Source organism: Simochromis diagramma, unplaced genomic scaffold, assembly GCF_900408965.1.
Source record: "Simochromis diagramma unplaced genomic scaffold, fSimDia1.1 OVJJ01000602.1, whole genome shotgun sequence".
Classification (NCBI taxonomy): domain Eukaryota; kingdom Metazoa; phylum Chordata; class Actinopteri; order Cichliformes; family Cichlidae; genus Simochromis; species Simochromis diagramma.
The window spans coordinates 9,902,957-9,927,661 of NW_024387040.1; the positions used below are offsets into that span (position 1 = coordinate 9,902,957).

At 43.4% G+C, this 24,705-nt stretch overlaps 1 protein-coding gene across 1 annotated transcript in view; it reads left to right on the forward strand.

Annotated features, from left to right (window-relative positions):
- The window catches only part of gli3 (GLI family zinc finger 3), a 97,156-nt gene that overhangs the window by 62,718 nt on the left and 9,733 nt on the right, over positions 1 to 24,705 (forward strand). The window contains exons 5-10 of the mRNA XM_040043633.1: positions 6,883 to 7,088; positions 9,923 to 10,084; positions 14,070 to 14,271; positions 15,918 to 16,137; positions 17,956 to 18,069; positions 18,992 to 19,132. Of these exons, the coding sequence (XP_039899567.1) occupies positions 6,883 to 7,088; positions 9,923 to 10,084; positions 14,070 to 14,271; positions 15,918 to 16,137; positions 17,956 to 18,069; positions 18,992 to 19,132 (1,045 nt within the window). The remainder of the gene's footprint in view (positions 1 to 6,882; positions 7,089 to 9,922; positions 10,085 to 14,069; positions 14,272 to 15,917; positions 16,138 to 17,955; positions 18,070 to 18,991; positions 19,133 to 24,705) is intronic.

Sequence of the window (24,705 nt, forward strand, 5' to 3'; positions counted from 1 at the left end):
ATGAGTTTTTCAGCCTTATTTGATGAATCACTCATTTGATTTTTGAAGTTTCTAAACTTCAACATTTGACGAGGTGACCAGTCTGGAGCTTAGGTGCATCCATACACTGCATACGACTGTTATTTCCAGCAATTAATCTTCTTGACTGCTTATCCTGTTCATGGTCATTGGGGTTAAAGGAGTCTATTACTGCAACCATAGAGGAAAAGGTGGGATACAACCTGTGCAGGTCCTTCTCTTTAATATGGGGCAATTAAGATAATAATGAGCATTTCAAAAGCAAAAAAAGTGGAGAACACATTTCTTTGAAGGGGTGTTAGTAAAATTTACTGCATAAAAAGCCCTTTTTTTTCTCAGATATTTGCCTAAAAGGCACCAATAGAATAAAGTTAAGACAAAACACTGCACGACTCTTACTGGCGCAGTGTGGAGAAAATTCTTTTTATTATTCTGTTCGTCATCCCAAGAAAAATGGTTTGTCACAAAGGCCATGAAGGATTGCTGTGGAAGAGGGAGTCCAGTTTGCGCTGGAATGTGTGTTAGCTGCAGGTCTTAATGAAGTCTTAATGAAGGAACCCCTGAATTCTCTTTCCTCTGTTTGTGTCTCTCAGTCTCTTTCTGTCTTCTCTCTCTCCCCTTGTCTCAGCTCCCTCTCCTCTCTCCTTGGGTCTCAGCTGGCTCAGTTCCTATGGCCCTTTGATCTCAGTGAAAGGGTTTGGAGCTTTAAAGTGCTTGTGTTTCCGCTGTCAGGAGCCTCTCTCTTCCACCTCTCTGGTTTAGGCTTTCAGAGCGGTGGCAGTGCTGTGCCGTGGCTGGGTGGGTTAGAGGGTTGAGAGTGGGTGGGGTGAGGGGGGTGGGAGTGCCGGCTTCTATGAGGTGGTGAGATTGAGGTGAGGTTTGAGGGGGGGAGGTGGGCATGTGATGCTGTCAGCCTCGGTCAGGAGAGGTACTGACACCTGACAGATCCCAATTCCCTCTAAAACTCTCAGTTCCCACCTCACTCAGCCCCTTGTGGCCACGTGTGTGTAAACTGCTTCTTTATTTTTCACTAATATGAAGTCCTGTGCAGTGTTCTGTTACTAAATCATCCATCTGCTACTAAATATTGTTAGCAAAAAAAAAAAGAGAGAACAAAAAACTGTCAGTTCACAGTACTGCAATGTTTTTGTGTCAAACAGAGAAAATAATAGAATCACAGAGACCTTTGTGATGGGTTAGGCCTTGTTCAGACTGACTGCGGCAGCACTCCTTGACAGTAGGGGAGCATATGGATAGGAAACATGCTCAGGTTTTGATATATGGTGAATAAAGTTCCATCCTTATAACATATTAAAGCAATATTTTCCCATCTTACCATCAATCAGGTGCTTAAAGTAATCACAGTCAGGGGTTTTTGGAGCCAGTGTAGTGCTAAGCTATTATCTAGCAATAGCACAGACCAAGGTAGCTGCTATCTATTAGCATACTACATATTATCATACTAAACTGCTACAGATACTGTTAACATAATTAAACAAAGCACCTATCTTTAAAAAAAGAAATGTATTATACTCATTCATATAGCACTTTATCTAGCTCACATCCTCACAGAATGGCGTCAGCTGGGATTTGAACCAGTAACCTTCTAATTGTGTGAGGCGAAGCTGCTAGCCATAGCATCCCCATGAAAGTTAGCATACTCATTAAAAAGGCTAGAGTTAGCTACAGCTCAAATGTTTAGAAGATGTCTAGAAGTGGACATTTTAGCAGGTGAGTGTGTGGGAATGTACTGACTTTTGGAGCCAGCCCACCAAGTGTTCTTATAGGGAACTGCAGTTCTTTGTTGCCCCTAATACTGATTGTCTACAAGTCTAGAGCATTAGCCATCACTAACTTTAGCTTGAGCTTCTTCCACACACTTGGCTGCTTATAATTTGCATTTACGAGTGTAAAGAGAGAAGAAAAAACCTTGTTATCAAGTTAATGACACCGGACTATGTAATAATATGTAATGTATATGTAATAATAGCTAAATGCTAAATGGACTGGTTCTTATGTAGCACTTTGATACTTTGCCCACATACATACAAGCACTTTTTCTATGGTTAAGTGCTTTCTATCTATAGACATTCACACTTTCACACTTTGAAGCAACTTGGGATTCAGTATCGTGCCCAAGGACACTTTTGCATGCAGATTGGATCAGCACCACAAACCTACCAATTAGTGGGTGACCTGCACTACCTCCTGAGCTACAGCTAGCTACAGTATACTATTATTCATAGCTGCAGCTACAGGCAGTAGTTAAGTGTGAACATGAGATGCATCTATGCTATTTCATATTCATTAGTTCCCCTGTAAATGTGACATCGAATCAATGTAATTGTTGGCCTGTGTCATGGAAAAGCTACATTTTCCAGCACTCATGAACCGTTGCAGTGTACAGACTGGTTTTAGTAAGACTTCCTCTCAATTCGGCAGGGTCATGACTGCTGGCTTCAGTGCCTTTTTTTTTTCTTTCGCGACTCTCTGTGGGAGTAGACTGGCAGCTCACAGATGAAAATTTGAAGGTCCATGAATACAGTTGTTGGGTTATTGGATTTGGACTCGCCAATTTCCTGTGCTGGTCACCAAAGAACACATGAAGAAATGTTCATCTTTTTTTCTTTCATGCGCAACGATTTCATGCTTGAGCTAAAAGTATTTTACAGAGCCCGGTTCCTATTTTAGCACACCGCTATGTCAATACCACCAGGTCAGGCTGCTGCACCACAATGATACCTTGTGTGCCTAAGTGAAGTCATCAGCCTTCACCGCAAATGCATGTTTCTGTAGCTTTCTCCCCACTCCAAAAAAAAAAAAAAAATATTAGTGTTGATATAATCTTGTTCCAAACAAAGATTCAAGGTCTCGACACTCCCACTCTACAAAAACTCAAAATCTTTTGGGGACATATTTACACTTGGCAAGTGTATATTCATTGGGTGAAATAAGACGACAGTTTAAAATCCACAGACCGCCCCGTGTAAACATGCGATGCCTTAAAGAGGAGCTGGCTGGTTTAAGAAAGGCCACGTGAAAGGAAATAGCTTCCATATGTCAGGAGCTCAGGCTTTCCTTTTGCCCGTTTTGCAGGACGTCTTCTTTAAGGGTTAATAGGAATTTATAAACCTGTGAAGGACGCAGAAGAGTGAAGTTTTTCTCTTCTAAGAAGAAGTATGTAAAACCCTGCAGGACAACTTTGATGTAAATCTCAAATCAGGTGTATCCGAGACGCTACTTCTCAGCACCCACACACCTACTCTCACATCAGCGCACACACAGGGCGAACATTCCTGCAAACACACGCTGCACATTGTCAGACTGCTTCCTTTTGTCATGTTGATTAATGCATGCTGGCAGATGCTGAGATGATCACGGCCCTACAGAGAGCAGCTGAGCACGGAGGATCGGCCACTCGCTTGCATTTTCTTTTAAAGACGCGCCGAACCTCCTCCGAACTATCAATCTCTCCGCTGTCCTCCTTAAATCCCCTCACACCTGGCTGCGGACCCCTTGAGACGTCTTTTTTTCCCCCTTCCCTCCTTGTCCAACTCCCCCTCTGCCCTAACTCTTCCCTGTCCACCCTTCCCTCCCAAATTCATAGGTCATATGTTCACATACTCCCTCCTTCCCGTCCCTGAGACTACTGTTCACAGTCATCTCTTCCATTTGTCACGATTTTCCCACCAGTATTCCGGCCATGCAGGCGATTGCTCTGATCTTATTTTTAATTAATTGGAAAAAACTAAGTAAAGGTAGAGGCATTTAGCTTAGGCCGGCGTACGGGGACGCAGCCAACACATGACAGGTTTAATCAGTGTCATGGCAGCCAGAATGGATGTCTGGCTTCCCTCAAACAGGCCATGAAATTCCTCTGCTCTTCCTCCTGGGTTTTTATTTCAACACAGAAAATGTGAAAAATGCTTCCAGAGATATTAGTTGTGCTTACTTTGCTGCTAACCGAATGCCTTTTTTTTGCAGGTAATGGTTAAAAATGTGTGTTTGCATGTCCGTTTCTCTTCTTTAATGACTGACAGAGCAGGTTTTTTCGGTTTCCCCCGTGCTACATATTTCCCCCGAGTGCGTACGTGTACGAGCTTCAAGGTCTGCCATGTGACAAGAAAGCAAACATCACCCTGCAGCTATGTTGTGATCTCTGCAAATGAGGCATATAATGGTGGCGTGGGGGCACATGGCTTGCTTATCGTGAGCACGTTCTTTCGTTCACACACCTGTTTTGAAATGCCCGTTTGCTCTCACGATGGCCTTCTTGGCGTGGAGGAAATAAATAATTTATCGGGAGATTTCTTACAGCTGACGTGCAAAAAGACACCAATCATATGGAGGTCGAGAAAAATTCCACGACCGTTTGTGTTGCAATGTCAGGTATGAGCCTGAAAGTCGCCACCTTTGCGCACTTCAAACAGAAAAGGTTTTGCTCAGGATTTCTCTTCTTCCTCCGGAGAGCGCCGGCGTCTTTTTCCCGTCCACCTGCTTCAGCGTCGCGAGACATGTTGTCACACTGTCGACCGCAGTGCAGGCCTTTAAAATTGCCCCATAGCCCCTTTTTGGTCTAATTACAGAAAGGCTTCTGAAGATGAAGAAGTTCACGTGTGACTGTGTGTTTCTGGGTCTGCTCCTCAGTGGGTGTGTGTGTCGTTTCCACTCCTCAGTGCTCATTATTGACCCTGGCCTGAGCTCTTTCATTAGGGGGGCTGTGAAGTGGAGGGACGAAGGGGCCAGGAGGGGAACAGGGGATGGGGCAGAGGTCGTAATTGGGCTGTTCCACTCCCTCTGGCCTTGCTCAAGGTCACTGCGAAACAAACGTTGGGCCAGACTTTTTCCTCTCCCTCTTTTCGCTCATCCTTTCCTACTCCTGGGGTCTTTTGTCACAGTAGACCAGTCCATAGGGGAGCCCCAGAGAAGCAGAGGGGCTAATTCAGTCTAATCTTTTAGCCCGTTAATGTCTGCCTGATATGGGGCTTTCTCCACATCCTCAGGGGAAGGCCTTTGTGGTGTAGGCCATCATTATGAAGTTTCCAGGCGCTCCTAACCAATTATAAGAAGTGGGCACAAATTAGTTAATCTCAAACTCTGCTGCTAAGAAGTTTTCCTGATTGTTCTCAACTTTATTTCACATCTCGCAGAAAAGAGAAATTTGATAGTAAAGGTTTCTGATAAAGTGAAGCCCGATAGCGCTCACATTTTCTATTTAAAGAATGAGAATTTGTATGAGACTTGCCAGTGGATTTTGTACAAAATTGTATCCGTCATGTGCAATTCTGTACACGGTTTCATCTCCAAGCCAAGTTCGAAGCCATCTGAGCAATGTAGCGTTGCGGCGCAGCGTTGCTTGTCTGGCCCTGGCTAGCGGTGAGCTCGGTCTAACGTTTCCCTCTGATTAAGACGCAGTGGTGAAAGCTGCCTTTGATCTGAGGAAATGTCTGCGTAGGGAGCAGTTGGAATGCAGCACTCTCCTCTCTGCTTTGCAGATGGAGGGAGAGAGATAGTGTCACAGCCTATTTGTTTGGTCTCGCCACTGCCAGTCTGCCAATCGAATTAACATCTGGATGTTCAGGCTGAAACAAGCCTGATGTCCCCGGTTCAACTGTGGCGAAACTGACTTATTTATGTTTAATTTACTCAAAAATGACAACATAGTGGAATCAAAAGATCTTGTTCTTGTACACATGTTGATTTAAATGGTCTAACTGGTCTCTAAATGGTGTCAGATAGAGGGAGTCTGTGACAGCAATACTGAAGTAAGTTCATTTATAAGTCAAAGATTGAAGAGATATTAGGGCCACTTTAAAGAAATCATCATTTAATAAAAATGTTCTTAATTTTATTAATTTTTAAATTTAATTTTTAAATAAATATATATTTTTTTAAATATTACTTTTATTTATAGATACATAAAAAGAAGGCTTTTTACTCCCCCCCCATTTGCTGTTAATATCAGCTCCATATATCCATCAAATTAACAGCTGACTAATTTCTGCTGAACTTTTTAGATCAGGTTAAAAATACCAAAAGAAAAATAAGTTGTTTACTTATTAAATGCTTTTTACAGACAAACGGTCACAAAGCATTGTGCACAAAAAAGAGTAAAATAAATAGTACGTACCAGGATAGCCCCAAAAATATAAGAAATAATACAAATAAACAAAAATAAATAAATTCAATTCAACTCAATTCTTAACAGAAAGCCTCCTTTAGTTTATTTTTATTTTTTCATTCAGTTTTGTAATATCAAGTTTATATATATATATATATATATATATATATATGTGTATATATATATATATATATATATATATATATATATATATATATCAAAAAAATGATAAACATTTGTTAAACAGTGTGTTTTTAATATTCCTTTCTACACATATATTTTTTATTATTCAAAAAAATTTTCCTGTAAAGAAAAAAAAAATATGCCGAAATTTCTAGCTCCATACTTTGGTTCTTGAGTAGCTTTGCATGAGTCACAGTTTCAAATAATCCGTATTCATCTCAACCTTGTTCTTCTCATTTTAAGTCAGCTTTTAATCTGATTGGCTGCCCCTCATAAACAGATGTTTTTTAAAGCAGGTTGGTGGGTGCAGGTTTCTGTGCAGATGGCCAGAGATTTGTGGCTAAGATCAACAGTTTAATGATATTTCCTCATTATTACATCATACTAAGCGACTACTTCATCCCTTATTGTATCACTGGAACCCCTCTAACAGCGTTCAAATGCCAGAAAATAAAGAAAAGCACGATACCACCCCCCTTTATGTGACGCCTTTAGTGAAAACCTGTGATTTGAGTTTGTATCATATGTGTCATGTTATCTTAATATTATCTTCTCTGCAGGCCTCCTGCTCTGGCGGGCAGTCCAGCTTTCTCCGACATCTCCCTCATCCGGATCTCGCCCCAGCGGAACCCGTCTGTGGGGGCTGAGTCGCCCTTCCACCATCCACACCCCTACATCAACCCATACATGGACTACATCCGCTCTCTCCACAGCAGCCCCTCCATCTCCGTTCTGTCAGCCACCCGGGGCCTCAGCCCTGCAGATGGTGAGTAAAATGAAACATAAACTGAAACACGCACACACAACGCATGACGCGTGCACACTCACACACTCAGCTGCACACAGCCCCAGCAGAGGGTGATAAGGCCTCAGAAGACCCTTAAAAATAACGGCTGGAATTGATTACGGAGGTTCGATTGCTATTAGGGGGAATCTCGGTTGTGTGTATCCGTTTAATTCCTGTTCGAGATCAAAAGAGGTCAGGTGAGAGGCAACCAGATCCATCTCTATTAAGACCCAGGGGTTGGCGAGATGCTATCTGAGTGAGGGGAGCGGGTAGATGGGAGTATTATGAGTGTAGCGCCATCCGTGTGGGTGGGGGCTCAGATTGGAGGGAGGCTAATCCTTTTGATCTGTGAGTCATGTCGGAGACCTCTGGAGGATGCATCAGTGAGCGGCAGGGTCACGTACAGTTACACCGCGCACACGGAGGGAGGGTCGGGCTCAAGTTCACGGTTTGGTGGTGTAAAGGGGGGTGATTCGTATCGCATCCTACTGAGAGCAATATTACATCTTAATATGGATTTTAATTGGGAAGTCAATTGATCTGATGTGTAGCAGTTCATTTATTTTATACCTTATTTTATAAATATATAAAATAAGTCTTAGCAACTTAGAGAAAGAACAAAAAAATTTTAATTAATAATAAACATATTGAGTTATTTTCATAATGATTTTGGTCATATTTTAATTAAAAAAAACAATATCTTTTATTTTTATGTAAGATCTTATTTGCCAAACATCTACATTCACCTCATAGAGCTCCAAATGTCCCAATAATCATTTATGGCCCTCACCTTCTCAGCCATCAGCCTTTTGGTACTTCAGCAGCAGCAGAGACCCACTTTAGCCCCCAACCTTGCACTGAAGTGTATTTCTGAAATGGCAAATAGCTGGGACATTTGCTCTGCACCCGTGCATTCGACCTCTTCTCATCCAGGTCTGTTGAAAGCTGTGACTAAGTAACGACCAAGAGTCGTCCCCCCCCCCCCCCTTGCTCCTTTTCGTGCACTAGAGCGATATACTGAAGCTCCGACTCTCTACCCTCCAATTTTCCATTACCGCAAAATAATGTGCGCCGGTCTCGGATTGCTTTAAATCAAAATAGTTTCTCCAACCTACCACATGATCCCCTTTTCACTCCATAATGCTGTGAATTGTGAATGAGGCACCTAATTACTCCTTTAATCAATCCGGTGATTAATTAACCCATCAGCTTTTGTGTTGTTAGTATATCACCGCGCTTACAGGGAGCCTCCTTCAATATGCAAAGATTTTTTTTTTCCCAGCAAAAAGTACATTTGAATAATGATGAATTAATTAACAGAATCTAATGGAGATTTAAAGTGGGTGGGATTTAGTGCCACCCTCTTGCTGCCACACATTTGCTTTCACATCTCTTTTTTTGTGCCCCCCTCCCGCCTTCAATATTTCTCTCTTTTCTATATGAGACCGAGTTCAGAGTTAGGCTCGCCCCTGTTCCTATTGTTGTGCTGGAGCACCCGGTGGCTCACGGAGTCCTGAGGCATGTCTCTGCCTTCCCTACATTGAGTGCCACACTGACAGCCTTCCCCCACTCCCCCATTTTGCCCCGAGGATCGCACTCGGATGCCAGCGTTTCTGATTTAGAAATTCTGCAAAGCTCTTTTCTGCGCACGGCTCCTGAATGGGACACATTATGGTTGAATGCAAAAGCAAAGCTAAGGCGGAACACTGGAGACAATTAAGAAACTCCCCCCTTCCACTGAAGACATAAAAGCCAGATCGAATTAATTTAGAATTTTTTTCTGCCGTTCATTTAACCAATCATGGATGCGTTCTGCAGGCATACAGGCCAGCCTTAAGAGGAAATCTCCTCATACACTGTTTCTTTATTTATTTTCTCTTTATTTCTTCAATTGGGGGAGAAAAAAAAGATCTGCAGCACTCAGTGGTCTGAACCGATTCCATATTTGCATCCAAAACCACAGTGTTAGTCTTTTCCTCTCTCTTTCTTAGAATATTTGCATACGGAAGCCCACCGCCAGATGTTTATTTTTAGGCTATGGTTCAAGGACTTACAGTACTCTATAACTAAGGGAATGACTTGAAAAAGAGAGACATTGTAGAGAAAGAGAGAGAAAGTGAAGTGGAGGCTGTATCCACATGCACACAGATCTATCTGGGCAGATTTAGGCCTTTTGTTTCCTGCAGAGTTTAAATGTGCAGAGTCGAGGAGCAGGTTGCATATCTGCATCTGCAGCCCCCATGCGCACAGCACACAAGCGCCGTGTTTGGCAAAGGATGCACCAGCCCACATACTCTTACCACACACACATACAGTAAATATATATATTCATGTACACGCTCATGCCCTTTCTCCGGGTGATCGGCACGAAGAGCGAAGGCTGTTTAAAAACTGCATTGTATTGTAAGGCGATCGGTTCTGGTGTTCACAACACGAATGCATCAATCAAACACTAATGCACACTCACTGTAATCTCTGAGCAAGCATCCGGTAGTCCCCAGTGAGGCTCCCCACTTCAGGTGATGCTCCCTGTGCAGCTGTTTTGCTAAACTTGATGGTGTTGCTAATGTGCTCATTACTGTTCTGCTGAGCTGATTATCATCTAATGTAAATGAATGCAGACTTTATAACGCAGTGCAGGTGCTCAGCCTGTCATGTTTTTCTAACTCGCTAATAATTTTTCCCCTTCCTTTTGCATCTCTCTCTTTTCCTCTTCCGCCTCTACCCAGCCTTTTTTTCTTTTTCTTTTAAGTGTTTCTTCCGTGGGTGCAGATCAGTTTATGTTTTGGTTACTTTGTTTTCTTCTCCTCCAGCCCCTCACACAGGTCTGACCACAGCTGAGTACTACCACCAGATGGCTCTGCTGGCGGGCCACCGCAGCCCTTACACGTCTGACCTCCTACCGTCAGTGGCATCCGCCGCTGGGGCTAGCAGTGCCAGCGCCCTGCACATGGAGTATCTGCAGGCGATCGACAGTAAGTGTGCGCTCAGAGGTGTCTCATATATAAAACAACAAATAAATATCTAATAATTCTAGTATTACACTAAAACACTGCCTCACACACATTCCCCATTACATACGTCCAAAACTTGTTTGATCTCTTTTTTTTGTTGTTTTGCGCCCATAAGAAATACTGGATTTCATGAACTTTAATTATAAAAAATAGTCAATAATATAGACAGCTTTTTCTTTTTTGGCTTTTATTCATCCACTTAAGCACATTTTATCTGGTTTGCAGTTCACAAAGTTAAAACCCTGATTAAATATAGTTAAAAGGTTTTAAACCACTGAATATTACTCAGACTCCCCCCAAAAGGGGCAGCTTTGTACTTCATCCACACAACCTACTCACACAATCACACTAAACTCTAGTCACCTACAGTGTTGCACTTCAAGGCACAGATCAACAAAGAATGAAGTCTAGAGATAAAATTGCAATAAATAGTAAAACACATGAAAAAATACATAAAATAAACAGACAGATTGACAAAGACATTAAAAATGATTTAAAAAATCTAAAGGTTAATCTAGAGGTAAGTGATCTAAAAGCGGAGGAAATGAAGGATTTTAAGTGTCTATTTGTTCTGCACTGGGGTACTGGTGGGAACAGCTTACTGAACTCAGATGACAGAACATAATCAGGGTGGTTAATAATGTTTTTAATAATTGTTCTTTATCTAAATCTCTCTGCCTGACCACCAGGATTTTAAAGCAGGTGTTACCAATGGTGCTGAGGCGGTTTCCATTCTTAGCAATTAAAACACTAAACCAGCAGATAAAAGTAAAAGTTCAAAGACTCCTTATTGACATTAAGAGTATAACCTCTGTGATTTACAGTGGCTCCGAGTTTATTGGGAATTATATGTCAACTGTACTAGGCACCAAAACTGGACATTTACAGCGTAAGTGAATAGACGCCTACCACATTCATCCCTACATACCTGCACATTTAAGCATGAGTGGCCCCAGTGGGAATTCAACCCTTAAAACTGCACTTTCATAACTCACCTATCTTGTACTATATATAGATCAACCACGGCGAGGAGGTATGTGCAACTTTTTCCTCTGACATGATTTAAATGAGCTATTGTCTTAATGTGTTCGGCTCAGGTCTGTGTGCAGAGGACTTATGCTAATGAGTTATTTTAAAGTGTAAATAGGAAATTAAATGCACACTGAATCTTAGAAAGGTCGGACAGCCTCACCCCGTTCCCTTTGATGAGAATGTATTTAGTCAGTCAGACGCCGCTTTCATGGAAATCCGGGGTGAAGTTCCCCCCGATTCCTCAGAACAAACTAATTAAAACTAGCCAAACTTGTGCGGGTATCAGAAAATTAATTGCTATTAAGTGGGAATTGGAATGTCCCACCATTCATCACTGCAGAAATCCTTTCTTCTGTGTCACTTTTTAAGATTAATAGACTGAAACAAAACAATTAGGGCCAAATTTAAGTAGAGATGCGGCGCTCCTCACTTTTAAAAAAAATCGCCTGTGATCATTGCTGGTAATAACTCATCATGTTTCAACAATGTGTGTTCCTGCGCCTGAAATATTAACACTTTAAAGCTTTGGTTGGATTTCAGAGAAAAAAAAAAAACACATACAAAGAGCGGCGTCTGTCAAGAGGCTTTCGCTGATAATCTGGGCTAGTACGACACTGCAGCTATTTTAGTCAATTTCAAATCAGTTTAATTACCTTCAGAGAGCGCTCTGCTAATGAAACAATGGGCCTGTCCTGCCTGTTTGTGCTCTAATGGGCTATTGTCTATGCTCATACTGCCTAATTAGCACCATAGCTCTCATAGATTACTAAAACTAAAGTCTACACTGCCATAAAGTCTTTATTTGTGGTCTTTATTAGCTGACTTTAATCTCCTTGCTATTCTCCACTAACAGCTGGCTGTTTTTCTTATAAACAGGCTTGCTTTTAGCAGCATTTTAGCATTTTTAACACCAGAGCTGTTTTATGTAACCTGATTAATTGTAGCTATTAATTATATGGTAGCACGTTAAGACTTCCTGTTTGGAATTCATAAGCAGTATAAACATTTCATAAATATTAATAATACATTAAAAGGTAGCTGTAAGCATACAAACATATTTACTGTTATATTACTGCTATAACTCTCCAATAGGCACCTTTAAGTGGAAACGTGTGTGTAAACAGATGAATAACAATGAAAACAGCTTTTTAAATATAAAATACATCTTAGAAAAAGTTATGATGTCTGACGCGTTGAAAATTATTAAACCTTTTAATGTCCTTTACACTCTAGCTGCCTAAAGCTACATTACTGTTTACTGTAAACTGTGTATTAAATATTAATATACCGCTTATTTATGAGAAATGATGGAGAAAATATAAAGTAAAAATGTAGTTTTAGCAAATAGCTGTTCAGAAACAAAGAGATTTTGACCAGATTACTCGTTTATATCAGCGTCCTTGGATCTCTAAAATCAAGTTTATATCACACTAAAAAGTCTATATTCATAAAATCCCTCTCATGTGGCCCTCAGGTGTGTTCGAGACGGTTCAAGCACAGCTTCGGAGCCATGTTTTATTTCCACCGCCAGTCAGTCTTGCCCGTCTGAACCCTCTCTGGCCGTGAGAATTAATGACGGGGCAACTAACCAGCCATCCCATCCATAAATCAAGAGGAAATTAGAGGGACAGTCCCGCAACGAGCCAGCACGTTTCTGTCTCGGTCTTCCCCGGTTGGCTGATTTATCATTTGGGCTGTGCATTAATAAATACCACTCCCATGAGATTTTGCAGTGTTGGGACACAGACCCATCTCATCAGCTGTATTCCCCCCCCACCACCACCAAACACCACCACCCACCCCTTCACCTAATTCACCACAAGTAGACGCTTTCCCTCTTGCTCGCCGCTCTTCGGCTTGCGTGGAGTGTCAGCTGGTGTCAAATTTAGGACGCGCAAAGTTGTGCAAAATCAGATGTGCCATGCGGTGTTCCTCGCTGTGTTTAACAATGTGAAGGACCCCCGTCAGAAACGCATAAAAAAGATGGCTTTTCCATACAGTGACATTATTAAGGCAGTGTTGCTCTCCTTACGTGGCCTGTGTTTGCCAGAACACCACTGCTGCCACTGGAGCAGCATCCACACACACACGCGCACACACACACACACACACAGTGTGATTACCATGTGAATGGAGCGTTCTGTAATCGCTGGATGTGTCAAACGAGAGATGGAGCATTTACGTTTGGGAGATGGATGGATTGTGGGGGACGTAAATATGGAGGGGGGTTATCGGGGCTGCCTAAGCTGGTTTTGTTTGCCTTTATAAAATAACTCAAAATGTTTTATTTCCAAATCTTGAGTCACAAAGTCATTGTGTCAGTTCACGCACAAAGCACGACATCCCCTCAGCGCTTTTTTTTTTCTCCCCCTCCTTCCATCTCCCCCTGTTTTTCTCTGTCTTGTTTGTGACATCTCCATGTGAAAAGACAACAAAAGTCATGTTTTAATCTCTACCCGTGGCTCATTGTATGTGCGCAGAGAATGGTTGCGCCGTTTCCGCCTTTTACCTTTTCAAACCCCCTTTTTCGTATTTCCAGTCAACACTGATTGCATTTGAATAACGAGTCAAATTGGACTTGATTAAATATTACCATACACAGTCGGAGCATTTCTCCAACATAAAAGGCATGTTTTCTCATAGATGAAATGCAAGCAGTGCATCAAGTGACAGCCGAATACTCGTTCAGATGAGCCTTTTGTCTGATGATTGACAAAAATGTCATCTGTTGGGGTTAGATTAGGTTAGAGTTTGGATGCAAAAAAAAGTGTAAAAACCAGCAAATGCTCGTTTCATTTCAAACATTTTCAGAGTTTAACTGATGCTCGGATATGGGTGTATTTTTAAGTGTACCGGTCTTTCTAAACCCAGATACTTGGCGCTCAATCTCCACCTCTTTCCTCATCCCCCGCAGGCTCTCGTTTCCCGAGCCCGAGGCTTCCGTCGCGACCCAGCAGGAAACGCCCTCTGCCCATCTCACCCCTCTCTGAGCACAGCTTTGACCTGCAGACCATGATCCGCAACTCGCCCAACTCCCTCGTCACCATGCTCAACAATTCCCGCTCCAGCTCGTCTACCAGCGGCTCTTACGGTCACCTCTCGGCTGGGGCCATCAGGTAAAAACTGCCCTGAATGTTCTTATAGCTCCTGATTAATCGTTTTATTTGCTATTAGAATTTTGAATGGTCTGATATCTTTGTATTGTGTGTATTTGTGTGGAAAATGTGGATGGTGAAGAGGAAAGGGAAGTCTAATTAAGGACAAGTGGAAGTTATAGTGCTTTTCTATTCAGTTGTAACACACAAAGTGCTTTCATACAAGCCCGATTCACATGTGCTTTTCCCCTATTTTAACCCAACATTCAAACTCTGATAGATGCATTGGGCTGACTCAGGGTTCAGTATCTTACCCAAGGATACTTCGACATGCAGTTAGGAGGGATCAAACTAGTAGACAAGCTACTATACTCTTGGCCTACATTGATTGACTCCCATGAAAGGAATTGTGGGATTGACCCATAATAGGGACTAAAGATTTTGACCATTACTTTAAAAGTAAATCACTCAGTTGTGAGTCACTTTTATAGAAGTGCTTTGTGCATTTGGTTCTTTCAAGGTGGTCATTCTGGAACTAACATGTGTCAATAATGAATGAATGGATGGAACAGCTGACTCTCCCCAGGGGGGGGGGGATTAATGCTGTACGTGGTGTTTCCGATGCCATCGATGCTCATAGTAAAACTCCATAAAGTTCAATAGGATCAGTGTGTACAACAAAAGTGTACCAGAAGTGTGCGGTGGTGGGGAAATAAGTGTGTACGTATCGTCCATGTCAAGGCCCCGCGTGGGTGACGATCTCCCAGCCAGCCAGTCAGCCTGCCTCCCCGGCGGCTCGTGTCAGTCATCCGGTGCACCTCACGGAAACGTCACATACATCACGCCTCTGTAACCGAGACTAGCAAAGGGAAGCGAAAGAGCAGAGTAGAGAAGGGAAAAGGAAAGATCCATCGCCCCACCCACAGCCATTGATCAGCAATCTGTAAGAAGAGCCTGATCAATCACGCTGCACACTCAGCCACTGTCCAAGTGTCAGGGCCCAAATAGCCAAAGCCAACAGACTGATGAGTGATATGACAAGCGGATGGGCCCCCAAATGTGTCTCGGCTCATTGATTTCCACTCGGCTCGTAATAAGATCAGCAGAAATATGGGTCGCAGCGAGAGCAAAGCGTCAGAGCGCAGGATGAATGGAGGCCTGTGCTCGGAGCCACACAGATCTGTGTTTATTTGGAGGTCCGTCAGTGGTTATACAGACCCCAGGAGAGGTTCTGGGTCGCTTCTGGCATTTTTATCATCCACAAAAAGTTAGCTCAGGTTGCAGGTTAAGAAGCTACAGAGGGGGAAAAAACAAACTCTGCTGCAGTAGATAAAAAATAATTTACATGGCTATAAGATACACCTCAGATTATTTATCGTGTGTATCATTTGCCTGGTGGAAGAATGACATACTGCCTTACACAGACCACATGATAATTCACTGTGTTAACAAGCTGAACATTCATTGGCAGGGATTTGTCGACGGTCCTGTGGTTCCAGCATTACCGCACCATCTCCTGTCAGATTGTCCTCAGGGATTGAGGCGCTATCCAGAACAATCCATTTACTCACTATCTTTCCCCCTTTTGTGCCTCATTTCTTTTACAGCTGATTTTTTTAGTGAAGTAGTTTAGTGAGGATTTTTTTGTTTCCCCGTGCTCTCTCCAGCCCAGCATTAAGTTTCGCCTACCCTCCGACCCCGGTGGCTTTGCATGTGCACCAGCAGCTGATGGGCCGTCAGCCGGGCATTGTTGGCTCTGCCTTTGGCCACAGTCCACCTCTCATCCACCCAACACCAGCCTTTGCCACCCAGCGACCCATGCCTGGCATCCCACCATCTGGACTCAGTGCCAGCGAGCGCTCAGTCATCTCCAACGACTCCTCGCAGGTGAGAGCGATGGCTAGTGCCTCTGCGATTCATCATTGCAGGTAATAGATAGCAGCGTCTATGCCAGCCACATCTGAGGGAAATGCAGCGAGCTAAGGTGGTATAGGCAGGATCCCCCCCCTCCATGTGTGCCTCTCCTGGGAGTTTCCTCCTACTTGTGTTGTCTCTTGTTTTTAGACTGCCGAGCGTGGCCCAGAACCCGCCTGCAGCAAACAACAAGGGGCTTGTTAGCATAGAATCCCACTGCTGACTCCATTAATCACTAGAGAGAGAACAAGAATATAGAGAGGGAATATTGACATGGATGGATGGATCCAAAGGGACTTTTTCCTCTCATTCCTCAGCCCTTACTGTATGTGCGGGCCTGCATTTGAAGTGAATATTCAGTGTTTATTACCCATCCTCCCTGCTGTGTCCCATGCCTCGAATTTTATGTTATCACAAATGAGGCCTCATTCAAATCGGGCACACCAAAATTGCCTTTTCCCTTTTGCTAGAGTCAACAGAATATTGCTTTGAGGCCACAGCTGAATATCAAATATTGGACAAATGCTGAGGAGACTGAGAGAACGGAGAGTTCTGTAAAACACTCCAAATTATGGGAAAAAACATTTTCAGGAATAGAAAGTCAAAGAAGAACTTGCCTGTTCTTTTCCACCAGAAGTTTAAAAACTCTTTGTTAATTCTTTTATTTCTTCTAGCTTGATATGTAGCAAGAATTCCCTCTAGGGCATATTTAAGCCAGGGCCAAAGTCAGGTCATTCATTGGTTGAATTGGTTCATGTGTTTTTTTTTAATTGCAATGATTAGGGTAGCTAATGTGATACACTGAATTGCATTGCTTTTCATTAGCTCGGTTAAAGCTCTTGTCTGGGACTTGCAGGAATCGTTAAGGTTCAACCACGGTTGTTTTTTTTTTTCAGGCTGATTAAGTAAATGACTGATTGACTTATAAGCATCGCATACATTTTTAATAATACCATAAAGAATAAAACAAATATATATATATATATGAGGAAATGGAAAAATATACAGTACTGTGCAAAAGTCTTAAGCCAGCCCCCCCTCATTTTCTTTGTTTTGCTAAGAAAATGGTAAATAGGTGCAATTATTTAACTAAATATATATGCAAACACACATGGAAATAGAGTATTCCAGGCAAGAACACGATTTATACAATTCTAATGAGCTTTTATCCTTCGACACAGCCTGAGCTCACTTTAGCAAGCTTTATTGTGATTTCTTTAAGTAGTCTTCAGGAGTAGTTCTTCAGGCTTCTGGAAAGTAATTCAAGGCTCTTCTTTGGATGGTGTGGATGCCTCTTGTTCTGTTCTCTGATGAGATAATTTCACAGTAATGTTGAGGTTTGGGCTCTGGGGAGGCCAATCCATGACTGATAGTGTTTCGCCAGGTGTTTTTCTATTCAGGTATGCTTCACTGCACTCTCAGTGTGTTTAGCATTATTGTCATACTGACAGGCATAATTCCTGTTCCCTAACACCACTGATTGAAATACAGACAGAGCTGCCACTGTGTTTTACAGATGGCTGTAGATACTGAACCATTTGTTAAATCTCTTCCATACATAATAGCAATGATTTGAACAAAAAAATTACATAAAACCTGTTTGTAATGTCCAAAGAAAGGCTTTGAGAGACCTTCAGAAAGTCTGGAGAGCTACTGCTCGTGACCAGTTTAAAAAAGTCTGATCAGATTTTTGTACAGTATAGTCTTTATAGTCGAGACAGTGACACTTTAGGCTCAAAGAAATACAATCTAATAATGTAATCATGTAAATATTCAAATATTTCTTCACAGGCCAAACCAACGAGTGAATCCGCTGTGAGCAGCACAGGAGACCCGATGCACCACAAACGTTCCAAAATGAAACCAGAGGAAGAATTGCCGAGCCCGGGCGTGGTGAGCATACAGGTGGGAGTCACCCGCACTAACTGCAAACATCAAAACTAGCTTTCATTTACTGACTCAATAGGTATTTTTCACTTATATGAGAACTCCACACATTCTGGGGAAAAAAGGAAGCAAATTACTGCGAAATCCCACCAGCTTGATTTTATTTTTAGATCCCCCCCCACCTAGAACAACAAGCCCATATAGCTGCTGGTCACCTGCCAACATGGCTACAACAATAGGCAAGCCTAACAGCCACAGTTTAGTGTTTATTTACCTGCATCTGGCTGATTTTCCCTTTTTTCCCCCTCTAATCAGTTTCAGTTTCCGAAGCAAAACTATTCATTGATCTTCGGGACACTGGTAGGAAATTGTTTTTGCTTTGGCTTAATCAGAATTTAAATGGCTGGGGTAAAGAAAGAGAAGTGTGATAAGAGTAAGTGTCTGCATGTGGAGGAAAAATCTTACGGGGGTCGATTCTTAGGCAGAAGAAAGAGCCTGAGGTGTGCAGTGGAAGCCCGGGCTCTCCTTTAAAGCCGTCTCCAACTCCCTGCTCTACTCCGGCATCTAGCTGTGACAGTGAAATATGTCTGGGCTAATAGAGCAGCCTAGGGAAGGAAGAGGGGGTTAGATTCCTCAAATACTCACCCCAGTCTTGTCGTATAAAAACCACCAAAACAGAGAGGGGCTTTCAGCGCTACATTTCCGCCCTGTACTCTTTTCTCCCAGGCAGCCAGGTGAGGTCAGCTGTGCGGGGGCACTGCGGCTACACCACTAACCAATAACCTTCAAGGCTGTGCCTTTCATGTGAAAAATGGCTTTTGTGACAGGTTTACATGGACGGATGTCAGGAAGAGGAAACGGTTACTTTTGCTTTCTAACTTTTATCTCAGCATGTTGTGCCGGTGATACTGATTGTTGTGCTAAAACTTGTTTTCCTCAGGACAATCCCGACGGTATGACTTTGGTGAAGGAGGAAGGGGACAAGGATGAGAGCAAACAGGAGCCAGAGGTAGTTTACGAGACAAACTGCCACTGGGAAAACTGCTGCCGTGAGTTTGACACGCAGGAGCAGCTAGTACAAGTGAGTAGATTTTAAAACCCACTAAAAATCACAAGAAGTGTTCAACAAAATAACTATAAATGACTTAATATGAAAACAATTTTTGACTTTTTTATTTGACAGGTAATGCCTGTAAGCAGATGTATGAATATGAGTATGTACAGTATGTGAACAAAGGACAAGATTTTTATTATTGGAAGCTTTCTGGCTTCTGTCCACAGAGAACGTAAAAGAGAGTTGGCATGTGTGCAAAATGCATTGGATAAGCAGATGGAAACTCGTAAATTGTCCCCAGCAGACTATTGAACAGATTCCCTAGTTTTTGTTAGACACTTCCCTTAAAATACTTCAAAAGTATTATCTTACAACTTGAAGTGGCTGAGGTGATGCCTTTTTCATGGTAACACAGGATAGCGTTGCATAGGTATTCGGTCATATTTGGGGCCCACCTCTTGTGGCCATTCAAGAAACTGCGAGCCTGAAAGTTGCCGCTTGGATTGCACATAACTCCTGGACACGCACCTAAGCAACTTAGTCCCAAAAATGTTTAGTATTTCGTCATATCAACTAAAAAAGTGTTCATATGTCAATGTTGTGGCTTCACTGGAGAAAATTTCATTGTCATTTGAAACTGCCCATCCACCTGCAGCCTTGGACTTGCATAGACTGTTGTTGGTCCGTCAGCCAGTGGCAGAGAAGAGCGATTTTATAACACAAACTGTGAAAAGTGACCATTGCCGCCACTGTCTGTACATTTCATGCTTCGTTTTTGGATTTTTATTTTAACCCATCAGCATTCGACCAATGTGTAGGGCATCCTCCTCCAGCAGCACGGGAGTATGTTTGTAATGGGTGAAAATCCCTCTTTGTATCCTGTCTGTACAGAAATCCATACGCAAATATTTGCAGTTCCATAAATTACACATAATGTCACTAAACTGTGCTCAGAATATTTGCTTTCAGTGACTTGGACCGCTTTTTTTTTCTTGCTGCTGTTAAGCAAATGGCTGCTATTGCACTCAGGTGTCATTCATGGCTTACTATTGGGAGAGAAGTTTCTGCACTTCTCTGACAGGAGCAGCTTGTCTTGCAGGTAACAAACAGCGAGACACAACAGGGTGTTTGCATCTGTAAGACGCAGCAGAGCTACCACCACCAGTCTGCTTTTTTTGTTTTCTATGCTGTGAGAGGTTTTTGCTTTCCCTTTTCTCAAGCTCAGTACGTCCTAGCACAATCTACAGAAGCTGTGCTATTTTGGACAACGCCTGCTATCAGCCAACAACTTCTGCCTGCGTGTTTGAACACCAGCAGCAGCTGCAGCAGGGTCGGAGCTGCGGGCATCGGCTGTTGCTGCCGCTGGATAATGCTTTTGGAGATCCGTGGACGGTGGTAATGGGCTCAGAAGCTGAAAAGCACATCACACAGCTGAACGGTGCAAACTGATTTGGAGGGTTAAGCCTTCCAGAGTGAGCTTTGTGTATTACACTGACTTGGCCGAACCCCCCCACCCAGCCCTCCGGTCTGTTATCTGAACTCTCACACAGCCCGGGAGATGGATGGTTCTCATCGTCTTGTGCCCGAGGGTTCGCTGTAAAGCTAAATATTAATGACATCACGGCTGTGTCACCCCCGCCATGGCTGCTCACACTGGCACCATTAGCTTTGGCCCGTGAACAGCTCGGCCATCAGCTAAGTCGAGGAAGCAGAAGTTCAGAGCGAGCGATGAAATTACAACAATAGAAGGGGACGGTGTGCGTGTGCGCACGAGACACACATCTGATAGAAAGATCCTCAGCTCTCCACAGCTGTCTACTTGCCGTCTTGACATTGCAATCCTCAGCCGCGGTGGTAACCCCTATCTATAATTGATATCCTCAGCACGGAATGGGCTGCCTCCCGTGTTTGAAGGGCTCAGCTCAAAGGTTGAGGATCTTGACAACTTCTTGCCCCGTGTTTCAGGGGGCGGGGGGCGAGCGGAGGTGGTGGGAGAGGAGGTGAGAATGGCCGATTATTAGAAAACCTTGCCCACATCCACCCACCTTCTTTAGTCACACCAGGTGGCCACTCGAACAAAGCCGTGTCCTCTCATTCCTCCACATATACTATCCGGCCTAACCCCGCCAAACCGCTCTTATTATCAGATCGCCGTGTAGACACACGCTAACAAAATCCTTATTAGTTTTCCATTTTTCCATCCGCCTCTCCAGCGTTTGACTTTTTGATATTACGTTTTATTTCTCATTTTCTATGCACATGCAGATATGCTGAGAGATGCCAATAAAAGTCTTCGCCTACAGAATCCCTGCCCTCTAATTCAGCAGAGCGGACGGGAAAATGCTCTTATCTCTCCGCACCCCCACCCCCCTCAGTAATAGGATAAGTACAGTATTTGGACCACAGTGGCTCTTCTCACACATTGGGGAGGGGTTTGGGAGCTGGGGGTGGAGGGGGGGGGGGATTTCCATATAACTAAACAATGGAGCGTCCCTTCCCCCTGTACTTGTCTTCTGAAATGGCTTTGGGGAAAAAAAAACATGATGAGGGGGAAAAAAGCCTTTTTCTCCTTGGTTGTAACTCTTTCAACCAACACAAACTTTCTACAGCGACTGTGTTAAGAGTCGCCGTCATACCGTAAACGCCTTTTAAGTTTTAAAACTGGCGGCTTCACTGATTCCAATCCCCCCCTCCCTCCTTTTTCTTTGTGGTTGGCCTAATTTTAGAATTAAGCCTTTGCACCACCCTCATTGCTCTCCACCTTGTTCAAAAGCACTCCTGCCGTGCTCTTGATGCATATTTTTACACTCTCAAACGTGCTTTCACCATGACACGCCACGGCGTTCCTTTATCATCTGCGTTTAAGCGCTCTCGGTGCCGCCGATAAGATAAACATCAGATCTGTGCAATTTGGCTCACTTATCTGGCCTACCCAGTCAGCAAAAGCGAGGCGGGCGTCAATTTTCGTTTGCTGTATTTATTTCATTTATTACATTTCAACTCTTTTGTACCTCTCCCATCTCACTCTCCCCTCAGCTACACATTCTTTTGCTTCCCCCTTTTTTTTTTTTGAGGGTGGGGGTGACACAAACCTCTCCCTCTCTCATTTTCTCTTTCATTTTCTCTGCCTCCCCTCTTTCCCCCTCAGAGGGAGTACTTTTAAAGATAAGGCCTGGTGGCTTCTTTAATGTCTCTCTTGAAGTAGGCTTTTTTCGCTGGGGTTTGTCGCCGGAGATGTGAACCCCACACTCCCAAAATTCCCTAATATGGCCTTGCTGAACAATCTTTTATTTTTTCATTGATCTATTACCGATCCTTCACCAATGAGAAGTCTAAAATCAAACTCTACGTTGTTGCTGCTATTTAACACTGAAAAGGTTTTGAAAAAAGTGGCTTTAAGGTACTTGCATATAATGCAGTTTTACTCGATGATTCATTTTTTTACCCTTCAGCTTTTTTCCCTATTCAAAGCCTGTTTATTTTAGAATTACGTGAAAAAAATAGGTGATGCTGGATATCAGTACTTAAACCAATTGTGGCTTCTGAATTATTTCTCTCTCAGTATTGCAGGCAGGCACAAATAGCAGGCTTGTTTTGGAAGATATGACAGACTTTAAACTGGGGTGTCTGAAGAAGTTGGTGGTCTGAATGCGTGCGATTTTTTTTTTTTGAGCTAATAAAGCCTTTTGCATCCTCCAGAGCCTACTGTTATGTTCCAGGTCAGCTTCATAGGTGGCGCTGTGATGTCCTTGTTCTTAGATGGGGAGCTGCCTTTGCTCAGCCGGTGTGCACCCTCGCTGAGGTGACTGCTGCGCGCCTCCCCAGTGTTAAAGGGAGATAAACGCAGGCGCAGTCTGAAGGCAGTCCCCCACACACCCTCTCCCGCCTGCTGGCGCAGGCCTTTAATTGGTAAAATGCAGATTTTTTTTGATCAGGAGAAGGATTAGGCCCCCTTATCTGTCTAGAGTATCATACTCTAAGATGAAAAGAGTGTGCTGAATTACACATGCCAATTCTGGCTCCCTCACTTACTCTCTTCCCTTCCTTCACTCACTCATTCCCACCCCCCTCACTTCCCATTTACTTCCTCCCTCCTTCCCTCCCTTCTTTGCCTTTTTCGTTCTCGCTCCCCCCCCCTCCCCTCTCTCTCTCTCTTTACACAATGCACTTCACCAACTGACATCACAAAGGAACATATGATTTATTAGGCGGCGCTTGATAAAGCTAAACGGTGTTGCGGGTCCCACAGCTTAGTGAAATTGCCTTGTAAACAGGCCCTCTTTTCATGCACGCTTGCATTCTAATGCGTGGAGGCTATGTCCCAGAGAGGGTTTGATAAGGAGACATGGAGATGGATACTGAAGTGGGGAACGGCAAAAAAAAGAAAGAAAAAAAAAAAAGAGAGAGTGGCTTGATCCTGTGTTTTAGTAATGCATATAAGACGTGAGCATTTGAGTATTTTATGGAAACAAATCATGCTTTTTTAATTTATTTTATTTTATATATATATTAGTTATTTTACATATTTTGTTTACATGAATTGGAGTGTAAAGCAATTGTGTATTTTCGGGTTATTTATGTTTATTTTAAACAGTTGTTTGAACCAAACAAGGATATGGACCAAGAAAACAGTGCCTGCACCTCTGTGTGTGTGCGCGTGCACCTCATATGTCACAGACGGCTTCACTGTCCCCTGTGTCCGTGTCCCTTGCGTTCCCCGTTGTGCGACTCCCTCCTAAATCCATCTTGGTGGCGTTTTTACAGTTGTTGGCCGATAAGCTGGCAGGGGGAAGATGAATAACCTGCCGCGCCGGCGCTATCAGCACCTGTTTGTCGATTTAGCCGGCCAACGGGACCTGTCTGCTCAGCATGGAGATTATTGATTCAATAAGAATTGCCATTAGATCTTGCCATTAGGTTTCTCGGCGGCCCTTCTCCCCCGTGCTGCCTGTCCCCCTTTTTGTCAGCCCGGAGGCTCATGCATCACGCCCGTCAACGACCTCCTTCGTTTTGTACAAACAGAGTGTGACTGCGTATCCATCCGTGTGTGCGAGCGCGCACTGCGCCGTGCCAGCCACCGGCATGATCCAGCGCCGCGGCCCTTCTCCTCATCGCTCTCAGCCGGCTGATATTGAACGCTGGTCACAACAGACCGATCGCTTGCCACCGGGGTTCCCTCACGGAGAGGAAGAAAAAGAGAAGACGAGTCAGGTTTTTCCGAAGCTCGGACCAAGGTGGGGGAGAAGATCAATCTTGGGGAAACTTCGCTAACGTCCATGGTCAATCAGGCTCCAATCATTTCCCCTGGAATTAGTCTTGTTTTGTCACTTTAAAATTAAAAACTGTCAAGTGAGAATAATGGCGGTTCCTTGCCGATATATTAGTGTCAATTTTACTCTTTGCTTTTGCGCTCTGCTGTTACTGTTTTCACTCATTTGTTGGTACTCATCCTTTAGTATTGCTGGGAAGGGAAAGGCTTGGGGTCAGAATAAAAGAATGATTTTAAGAAGTGCGGCGTCTCTTTGATGTCATGGTCATGCTTGCGCTTGGGGTCATGATCTAGCCAGTGAGCGAGGAACTGAGAAGGTACAAAGATGACA